The sequence below is a fragment of the Etheostoma spectabile genome, chromosome 5 (assembly GCF_008692095.1).
Source record: "Etheostoma spectabile isolate EspeVRDwgs_2016 chromosome 5, UIUC_Espe_1.0, whole genome shotgun sequence".
Taxonomy (NCBI): domain Eukaryota; kingdom Metazoa; phylum Chordata; class Actinopteri; order Perciformes; family Percidae; genus Etheostoma; species Etheostoma spectabile.
The window spans coordinates 22,217,756-22,229,057 of NC_045737.1; the positions used below are offsets into that span (position 1 = coordinate 22,217,756).

General features: G+C 39.4%; 1 protein-coding gene across 8 annotated transcripts in view; it reads right to left on the minus strand.

Moving 5' to 3' along the window:
- atxn2 (ataxin 2) overlaps nt 1-11,302 on the minus strand; it is a 27,548-nt gene that overhangs the window by 7,435 nt on the left and 8,811 nt on the right. For 4 of the 8 annotated variants that reach the window (XM_032517261.1, XM_032517260.1, XM_032517258.1 and 1 more), the window contains exons 6-18: nt 10,689-10,703; nt 8,721-8,845; nt 8,479-8,570; nt 7,972-8,160; nt 5,492-5,664; nt 4,880-5,125; nt 2,921-3,106; nt 2,335-2,514; nt 1,957-2,064; nt 1,791-1,861; nt 1,297-1,661; nt 754-817; nt 494-640 (exon numbers count right to left, since the gene is read on the minus strand). In XM_032517261.1, coding sequence (XP_032373152.1) covers nt 494-640; nt 754-817; nt 1,297-1,661; nt 1,791-1,861; nt 1,957-2,064; nt 2,335-2,514; nt 2,921-3,106; nt 4,880-5,125; nt 5,492-5,664; nt 7,972-8,160; nt 8,479-8,570; nt 8,721-8,845; nt 10,689-10,703 — 1,961 coding nt within the window. The remainder of the gene's footprint in view (nt 1-493; nt 641-753; nt 818-1,296; nt 1,662-1,790; nt 1,862-1,956; nt 2,065-2,334; nt 2,515-2,920; nt 3,107-4,879; nt 5,126-5,491; nt 5,665-7,971; nt 8,161-8,478; nt 8,571-8,720; nt 8,846-10,688; nt 10,704-11,302) is intronic. The other 4 variants (XM_032517262.1, XM_032517259.1, XM_032517264.1 and 1 more) reach the window with 2 other exon arrangements.

Here is an 11,302-nt window from a genome sequence, read left to right on the forward strand (position 1 = left end):
CTTTCCGTCATTACCACCCGCCCAGACAAAAATCACGAAAAGATGACAGTAACTACAACGTTCCAGACTATACCAAAACTTTTTTCAAATAATTCAGCAACAATAATAATGTAGACAAATAACAGTGTCTGGAAGATGACAGAGGAAAGAAAAGTGATGACAAAGGATGGATATGATATATGTAGCCTACTGTATATCAAGGTGTACAAAGGTACGAAAAATGTGCAGTGTGTAGCCTATTAAAATTAAATGAGGGAAAGTATGTAGCCATGCATTATGACTTAAAGCCAGAAAAGGAGAGAAAAATACCACATGAAGACAAACATAAGCAAATATGTTGGGAGACATCATGGTGATGGTTGTTAAGGATTTGTTTTAATAAACTTTGCATTTCATATTGATTCAATGTGATGCTCAGAGTGATATGCACAAAAACGCAACATACATATCTATCTTTGTAATGCACAGTTAAGCATACAGGCGTGTGTCTCACCTGCACTCCCGGGCTGACTGGTGTGAGGGGATACATCTGGGGGAAGCAGACTGTCTGGCTGTAGACAGTCTGAGGCTGCTGGACTACGATGGAGGGGCTGGGCTGGCCCTGAGGCCGGGGAGGCGTCGGGGTGTTGGCTGGTTTGGGCTGATGAAGCAGCATATTAAATAGAGACAGACATATCCAGAGACAGAGTTTACAAATGATCTCCGTTTGTAGTAATTAAAATGTGATGTCTGTCAGCGAGAGTGCATACTGACCTGTGTATTAAACCTTGGTTTGAACTCATTGGCATTTGGGTTCAGGGTTGATTTTCTTACTTGACTGTGGGATGAGAACAAAGCAGTGAACATGTTCACATTTAAAAGGATCAGTCAGGAATTATCATATTTTTCTTAAATACTAACTTCTTAAACAGCTAGCCAAACATTACTCAAACAGGAGTAAATAGTGCATTTGTTGTGGACACCTTTAGAGCAGCACATTATTACACATTCAATGATCTAATGTGTATTACCGGCAGTAGGACGTGGGATTGAATAAACTAGTGCCCACATTCATGGTGAAGAAGGAACATGTCACCCAGTGCCACAGTGTAGTACACTGATGCGTTTTAATTGTTTTTGGACCACAATGGAATAAAACATATCAGGCTTAGACCACACATACAATACCAGTTAGGATAAAGCCTATGTTTTTTCATGAGATTTGTTGATGACAGGAAAAATACAGGGTATGACCAGACATATCCTTTAAACATATGCTCAATGTCCCCTATCAACCATAATGTCTCTTCCACTCACTCTTGTACTGCCTCCCTTTTCTCCTCCTTCTCTTCATGCTTGGGTGCACTGAATGAGGATGTGGCTGTTGTCTGAACTCCCTGTGATGTCACATCCAGCCCTGGCCTCTTCTGGTCGGGGGCTGAGGGAGATGGGGATAGTGCAGCGGGGCTGCCAGGCTTACTAGTGTTTGTGGTGCTGGTAGATGGAGCAGGGGCACCACCGGGGGTGCCAGCCACATTCACTACAACACCGTCTTCAGTGCCCTCCCTCCCCACAGTGGAAGCTTTGTCCAGGGCAAGGTCTTTTGGCTTGTCTGCTGGATCTCTGGGAGGCTTGGTCATCATCTGGTCAAAGGCAGAGTCTGGGTTTGAAATTGACTGCAACTAAATAAGGGAAAATGAAAAGAAGAGTTAGAAGAGGCACATACAACCTCTAGTGCAGCCTGAAAAACACAAGGTTAGTTATGTCAGACTTTCAGCGGATCTTTACATACAAATTAAAGAGATACTTACCCTAAAATCGACACTAAATTTTTTTAAATTATCTATTTGTTTTCTGTGGTCTGGTTGCATAGAAGGGGGTCCTGTAAGGTGAGTAGAGAGAGAGAGATACATGATTGACAGTTTAAGTGATTACCAAACAAATTTAGCAAATACTGCTGCACAGTGTATTCTTTACCTTTACAGACTGGTCTGGTGATACTAGGCGAGCTGTCCAAGGGCTTGATGTTCTCCTTGTTTGCCGTGGGGGATGTCTGTCTTGTTTCTTGGATACGACACTCTTTTGCTATAACAGAAAAATTATCTGTTGACAACCAGCAAAAAAGCAAAGCCAGGATTTGTATGAAGTGCTTCTGATAGTGACCAAAACTACACTAAAACCAAATACACATAAATCAGGTATTTCATATCTTATTTAGCATCAATCATTCCCTCAATCAAATCAATCATTCCCTCAATCAATCATTCCCTCAATCAATCATTCCCTCTATCTATCTATCTATCTATCTATCTAATCACTATAATTAGTGAAAGTGGGGGTTAACTTTAACCCTACCATCTCCTGAAGAAGAGGCGACCATGTTGGGGGCAGGGCTAGCAGCAGCAGGAGAGGAAGCGGATGTTGCTGTAGCAACAGTTTCCACAGAAGCTGTTCCTGTCTGGGGTGCTGGGAGGGAGGAGGAGCCAGAAGAGGCTCCACCCATACTATTCAGTCGGGGGGAGCGAGGTCTGTGAGCTGAGGATGAGAGTAGCAATTAGATTTTGGTCATATAATGTAACATTATACTAAATTAACCCAATCAACTTTACTTACTGGCCAACATTAGAGGTTGAGTAGTGAATGATATGATGTTTGCACTCATCATACTATAAAAGAGGTTTTATTTATTGATTTATTTTATTTTTTAAATATTACAACAAGGCAGAAAATGTTGTGGAAATATTTTAAATTAAAATGTAAGGCCCTTCAAAACGTTCCATCCAGTGGTGCTCGTCTAAACTATAACTTATTATCTCCTTTGCAGATATGTACCATTGTGTGGTACCTTAATGAAGTAGAAATGTTAGTACAGCTTGATTTATCAAAATAAAAACACCCAACACAGTAAAGAAATACAAAAGGAAAGAAAAAACTATTCTACCTCCACTAACCACCGAGGACCATGTCCCTCCAGAGGAGCTGCTCCTGGTTGGTGGAGTCACTGGGACCTCTCCAGGGGCATTGTGGGAAATTAAATCCACTCCTGGAGGAACGCCAGTGGTCCGGCAGGGAGGCACTCTGTGAGAACGAGGCGTCCGCTGGGATTTTGGAGACATCCTGGGTGGGCCTGTAGATGAAGAAAGACAGACAGAACTCCATAAACAGTGGATGAGATAAGCACACTGACCAGCCTGTTTCCTACAATCCTGCTATGAAGGTTTCTCTTTGAAACTCATCTGTGTCTTACAAAAGCTTTACAATAAAACAAAAAACGTTGCACTGCTTAGATCTTAATCTACGGTTTAAATAGCACATCACACAGTGATGTTATTTGTTGACATGCATGTTAGTGGAGAAACTGCAGATGATCCCACAAAGTGATCAATCAACACGCCACACTCTTCAAACAACAACCAAGTGAAGGGAGAGATGAGAAATGGGGAAACAGAGGAAAGTAGATAAAGTGGAAACCCGTGTTTAAAGAATTCAATGTTTAGCAGTTTGTTCAGTCACACAAACTGTGTGTAGAGGTGACAGCCCAGTGAAAAACTTCTTTTCACCATCTTTGGCTTAACATCTGTTCATTATTTTTGCCATTTTACTCTAAACACATTTGAAAAGTATAAACAAGATCCATTAGTATTTGGACCGAACTACTTTTTAGCTTAGAACTCGAGCTCCTTGGACTCAACACAAAACAAGCACTAAGAGGTTAAAGTGCTCACTTGTAGTTTTAACTGAGTTTGAAGGTGAACATAGTAGGACTGGTAACTCTTGTTAAACAATGCTCCGCCCAATTTTAGGACAATGAAAACAAGCATCACCATGGAAGATACTGGTGAGTCTACAACCGAAACACACCTGCTTATGTTTCAAAATAAGTTCATAAGTCAGACATGATTAAAGTGTAACTTAGTACTCTTGTTTTGCTGTCCTCCAGTGGTTGATGTTCTCACCTTGCTGCCATAATGTGAGGGTGTCATTAGAGGTACAACAGATCACACTTGCTAAGTGTAATCAGAGGTGCAACATACTTTAAATGTTTTAAGCAGAACAGGTCAAATGGCAGAATGGCAAACTGGGGAGTTATGTTTCCTACACAGACCATCCAATATGTATGTAAATACCATCACATTATTATGTAGTATTTTAACCTTATGTTCATTGATATAATTTCAAATCCAATGTGCTGGTCTGGAGAGCCAACACAACAGAAAATGTCGCTGTTAAGCACTGTATGAGAGGAGCAACTTATTCTGTTGTTATAGTAAGTAATGTATCCTCTAAAAATTCAAATTGCTGTGTGTATCTTTACCATACTTCATTCATATATCCATACAGGTTTGTATTAAAAAAACAAAACAAAAAAAAACATCGCAACAATCAAGCCTTTGAAATTTTTAAGGCTATTATAATTATAGCTAAGTCAATTTTTTTACAATACTTTAGCAGCAACAAAATTGCTTTTTTAGCTAAAATATTATGCTGTCTGCTAAGATCTTCCTCTTGACTGCTCCATCAGAAAACATTTAAAGAACTGGTGCCTTGCTGACAGAAAGCACAGCACACATCGTGGTGCACGCACATGACAAGGTGAAACTGCCTGACGCACTGAAAAAGGATCAGCTTAATGGCTTACCAAATCTTGACAATTTCAATTTGTATAGAAATTGCAAATCTGACCCCTAATCAGTCTGAAGAAGCAACTTCACCTATTTCTGTTGATCCACACTAGACCTGGGCAAATTTATTTTTGAAAGTAGTTTCCTTATTTAACTTTTAAGATGCTTCTAGCGTCTTTCAATCTGATTATTATGGAAAATCCTTTTCATACAGAGCTAAATCCATCCACCTTCAACACATGCCTTTGCCCAGGTCTACTCCACACTGATGTGGGTACCTTCTGAAGACATGCGTTTGGGCAGAGTGGAAGCTGGCGATGTGGGCCCATGGTGGGAAAAGGAGGATGAGGAGGAGGGATAGGAGGGGTGGGATGAATGAGAGAGAGGCCTGGAAGGTCGAGAGGGGGGTCTGGCAGGCCTGGTGGGTGTGGTTGCCCGAGGAGGCAAGGAGGAGGGGCCAGACTGGTAACGAGAGGGGGGGCGGGAGGAAGGAGACGGACAGGGTGAGGGCCAATGGGATGAACCTAAAAGAAGGAGGGACAAATGATCAAGGATGACAAACGGCAGATTACAACCAGTTAGGGTGGGGAAAACAAAAGGTATAGCAGGAATATAAAGAAGTGGGAGATTAATAAATATGAGTAAAAATGGCAAGGCAGAAATAAAATTATTCAACTGACATAAGTAAAGAATGATAGATAAATAAATAAATGAATCAACAGCAACAAATATGAACATCCCAGAGAGTCTAAACCCCAAGTCCCCACTGTTACAGTTACAGAGAAGGGGATAACAGAGGGGAAAAAGAAAAATCTGTACCTCTGTACGTATTATGTATATAAAGAGTAGCAAGTAACACCATAGTTTTGTGTGTGATGTATTAAACATACCTCCATTAACCACCCTCTGATCAGCCCCGGAGCTAGGACTGTAGTCGTGAGGTCCTGGTCGAGGAGTTGAGGGTCCAGCTGAGCTTTGAGCCATACGAGGTGAATTCTGACGTCCCAGTCCCCAGGACATCGCCTCCCTGTTCCTCTGACCTGGAGGAACGTACTTGTTCTCTCTACGCGCACACGCACGCGCACACGCGCACACACACACCACACGCACACACACACACACACACACACACACACACACACACACACACACACACACACACACACACACACACACAACACCACACACACACACACACACACACACACACCACACACCACACACACCACACACACACACACACACACACACACACACACACACACACACACACACACACAAGTTAAATATATTCAAGATGTAATAGTAAGGATAATAAGAGGGGAGAAATTAATGTAACACTGTATTACATTAAACTAAGTACTTCTCATCCGCCAAAATGAGCATGTTTTCTTTAATTACCAAGGAACTATTTGTTCTGGGAGCAGCTGCTGTCTACTTAGTGAATTTGCTGTAAATATGCAAATATAAGAAAATGCTTCTCAAGCTGCAGGCCCAGGTCCTCTGTCTACAAGCATTATGTCCATATAGTATATGTACTTGTACTCACATTCTTGCCCTTTAATGGCAAGAGTTTAAAGACCTTCAGATCTAATATGAGATGTATGACATGCTAGTATGAAGAAAAATTAAAAAAAAAAAATATATATATAAATATCATTTGACAACTGACCACTCTGAAGCTTGTGTGCAACTTAAAGTAACTAAGTACAAACTCCAGATTATGTAGCTCTGCAAAGAAAAGCAGGGCCAGGACCACATTAACTTGTAGGTATCTGTTTAATGTAGCACACATGACTTTGCATTCAAGGGCTCTGTCCCAGTCTCTTTTTTTCATCTCAGATGTGGATGTTTTCATAGCAGCATTCTTATATAGTGTTTGTTACACTTAATTCTCCCTTTGTGACATTTGCTGCCATTGCAACCTTTTTTTGAAATAAGGGAATATCATTCTAAGCAGTATGCAAAATGGGAACTGAGCATATACATGTACATCTGTTAAAAAAAAGTATTACGTGTATTGCTGACAAGATTAATTATTTAAACACAGATGTGGATGCATTCTTGTATAGTTCTCATATTTCATTTTGTTACACTTAATTATCCTGTTTTGACATGTACTGCCATTATAACTGAGGGAAGTTTAAGATGATAAACAAGATTGGTGGTTTTTATCAATTATTGCTATAGAAAAAAAAATCAGATTCCTGGATATTATATTGTGATGTCATAATTAAACTTAATGTTGACATGGCACACTGATAAAAAAAAGAAATGTTGAAAAGGGCACATCATATCAAAAAAGTTGCTGACGTCTGATTTACGTTATTCACATTTATTAATATTAATTATCAAATATTTATTGGACTGTAAATGTTGCAGTGTTGTACTGCTGAGTTTATAGAGGAGCTGGCATTGCAGCACACATTAAGAGCCAATTACAACCAATGAGAATGAATGAAATTTGATAGGCACATGTTGGCTGTCAACACAATCTGCAATTACATAATTACAAGGACTGTATTAACACACTCACTCACTCTCCTGTCAATCTCTGGGAAGCAGCCGCTTTGAGGACCACGTTAAGATTTTCTCTGGCTGTTTGAATTTTTCGACGGTGTATCATCTCCATGACAACGCCTTGTTGTACTTCTGTTCTAACTTCTGACTTTTAGGCTTTTTTGTAGGTGGATATATCATTTGTTGCATCTAAATATGAATGTGAATAACGTCAGTGATAGTGAGATGCTTGCTACACTTACACTTCTAGTGATGAATTGGCAAAAACACATTTTTTGGATTCACTACTTTGTTCTAACGCTGCTGGGGCACTCTCTCTATCTGGCTTGACCATATAACGTAACTGTGCTTTCAGGCGGTCGTTGACACAGTCTAAAACTCTGCCTTTTCAACCAGCTGTTTGTAACATTAAAATAAAATGGATTATGGATCATTTCATTTATATATTATATAACATAGGCTACAGCTGACTTTACCAGCTGACTTCTCTATTGGCTGTTGAAACAGGCAATGTCCCTTACTATAACCAGCCTCTGCAAATTGAACAGCTGAGTTGCAGTGCAACCATCAGCTGGCTTGAGTCCAGGTGAGACTTTGTTCCAGACGATCGCTGCGTTTCTCCATGTTTCAGGTCTTGGCACTAACTAGCTGTGAGGGACGGTAACTTGCTTCAGTTAGGAGGGCAACACATGTTTTACTCATTTTGTGTTTTGGTGACATCTGTTGTTGTGGGTGTATTAACATAAAAAAAGTCTAAACACAAAAAATAAGATGAAAACAAAACAAAACACGTCTTATATTAAGACCAACACGGTATTTGCCCTAATTTGTATGCATATCCTGGTCTCACCTGCTAAGTGTGTGAGTCTCCCTTTCCCCTCGCACCACAGCAGTATATTTCTCCTCCTCAGAGCGTTCATCGTTCTCCAGGGCCACACGGGCCTTGTATGTGGCACTGGCCTCAATCTCCTCCGCCAGCTGGGCAGCACGCGCCTCCCTCTTGAGGAACTCTTCTGAGTTGTCCCGCTCCAGGGGAACCCTGAAAAACCAGCTCAGGTCAGACAAGGGCAGCAGAGGGATGGAGTGACTAGGGAAGGCCTGATATCAAGTTATAACTTTTGTCATGCATGTCAGACTAAAAAAAGATTAAAAGCCGAGGTATTAACCAGAGATAATACAAAGATCAGCAGGAAACATTCTTTCATTTTAAATAGATACATTTCATATAGTGTTATAAGAGTATGACATGTAGATTACTTATATGAAGGAAATTGCAAAAAAGTATCTATTCTAATGAAATAAATACTTTGAACAAAGTGATGTGTACTAAGAAACATGTGAACACAGATAGGCTTACGTATATGTGGACAGGCTGCTGTCATATGTGGACAAGACACCATACTTCTCCTCGTTGTACTTGAACATGTCATTGGGATCCCAACCGTTTGACTGATACAAAGAGAGAAAGAAGAGCAGATAGATAATTTCTCAAAAGCCGTATTAACAACCTATCAATGCTGTGATGAGAACACAACTCGTTTACTTATTTTACTGTCAAATTTACATCATGTCATCATATGCAGGTCTATATTTCCTTACCACATCTGTATCCAGGGACTCAAGGCTGTCAGAGTTGTGGGTCTCTCCTCCATCCCAGGGCTCTAGATCCTTCTCTTTATGCTCGCCATTGATCTTACTGCTCACTGCTGTATCTGTGAAGTTGTCTGCAGCACACACAAAAATATTGATTTACACACACAAACACACGCATGCACCTCAAGAGCTTCTGCCACAAGCTCTCACAACAAAGGGTTATTTGGTTTAAATTACAACCAGACATAGGTCCTACTGGATTGAAAATTCCTTTCAAAAAATTGAGCTGGCCTAGGTAAAGCTAACAAGGCTTAAATGTTTGGAAATTGTTAGCAAGAATATGAAAACAGCCTTGTAAAGAAAGGCAAAAAGCTAGTCCCCAATTACTGTCTGAGCCTGTTACAAAATGTACTTATTAAATTAAGAAATAAGGTTAATATTTCCAGCTAGCATACTTTCATCCAAAAATGAATGCATGTAACACAGTCTTAAAAGGACCCCCACTTAATTGATTACGCACCACCATGACAACACTTTGAAAGGCAACATTCACATGTATAAAAGTCTACTTGGAGCTAATGATAGTCCATACATTAAGAATTATTAGCCTTCATTAAGTTAACTTACAAAATACTTTGGATGGCTCAATGAACACCAGGGACAGGCTTGCTCAAAGAACAACCCCAATTATATTTGAAAGGAAATCTGATCTCATGTCAACCAAGTCTGCTCTCACATTCTCAGAAGTGGCACCAATGAATTGCGTGCATCAAGCATATCAGCCACCTGGAGTTACATCAGCCATCCCTACTCATCCCACAATACAAAGCACATTTAAGCATTTCTGGCACAGAGCAAGTTCAAAGATACTAGACTTTCACCATGCACACAGTTGGGCTAACAGGCCTGGATTATATTAATAGAGGTGGTTCGAATGCTCTATGCATTCTGTCCATCAAGGGAATCTTAATGGAGAGAATACATAAAATAGGACGATTTACAAATCAAATGTGGGCATAGTGAAGGATAAGCAAACATGCATTTAGATTGTAGTCAATTATATGACCTCAAAGCACTTCATGGCCAAGATTAAACACCTTGACATAATTTTATTTTTAAACAATGCATAGAATGGAAATTAAGGTGCTAGTGCTCAACATAAGTTTTCAACAGGTTGCTTTCAATGGAACCATACTCATAATGCTTGTAATTTCCCCTTTTCCATCCAGCTCTAATTTGAACTGAACTCTAGATCAGTAAGGTTTTAAATTTAGACCCACAGCAGAACCCCTTGTTTAGGAAAAGAACACAATGCTCTGAAAGATAAAAATAATTTCATATCCTTCCTCTTCTAAGGGGGAGTCATTGGTGCAAGGGTTCCATTGCTGGCAGGCTACACAGTATGTGCATGGGCCTAAACCGTGAAATGATGAATTAGTTAAAACTATATTTTATTTAATTTTAAAACAAATTTAAATGACTGCTAAAAAAAAAAAAGGAAAAAACTATTCTTAAAAACAAATACAATAAGTATTAGTTGAAAACAAATATAGGTGTTAGTTTACTACATTGAACATTTTCCACCATTAGCTGTACATCTCTCACAATTGCCCAGATTACTCTTAAATTAAGAGTAAGCCATACCTATAATGTCCAAGGCTTTAGCATCTGCTGACCTCTAAAGTAAAAGCTCAAATGAATTGTGCATGATAAGAGGTTGGACTTATCAGGAATATCAAGTCCAAAAACGACATAGGATCTGGTGAAAAGACAGAGCAAGACTGACCTGTGTCAAATATTTGATTAATTCTTATTCTTAGATTACGTAAATGCTGTGATTCTCAAATTCAATCATCAAATTTGATTTAAAAAGCAGCAATAGGTGGCAACAGATTAGACCCAAGCCTAGGAGATTCACAAATTAGTTTGAGTGCATACAGAGATGTGCGAAAGGAGAAAACAGCCATATATTACCTGTGTCAGAGGAGACTAGACCATTGGAGAGGAGAGACAGACATATGACAGTCAGAAGATGGACTGACAGATAACACCAACAGTGGATCGTTTTTTAAAATTTTTTTTAGACTTAGCAGACTCCCCACATCCCGTTATTTAAGCTATTAAGTTGATGAAAAACACATACACCTTTAAAAAAAAAAGAAAAAAAAAGAAAAAAAAGACATTTATCAACAGTACACTATCTGCAGAAATAATAAACTGCCTTGTTGACTTAGTAACATAGGATCACTAACATTAGCAACGGTGCTTTAGATATTTTACTTTTCATTGAGAAATTTCTAGTCAGTACAGTTATTATATATATTATGTATTAACAAAAAAGTGTGAAATAACTGAAAACATGTCTTATAGTCTAGTTTCTTCAAAGTAGCCACCCTTTGCTTTTTTGATAGTGCTGCAAACCCTTGGTGTTCTCTCAATAAGCTTCATGAGGTTTTCACTTCACAGGTGTGCCTTGTCAGGGTTAATTAGTGGAATTTCTTGCATTATTAATGGATTTGGGGCCATCAGTTGTGTTGTGCAGAAGTCAGGTTGACACACAGCCGACAGCCATATTGGACAACTGTTAG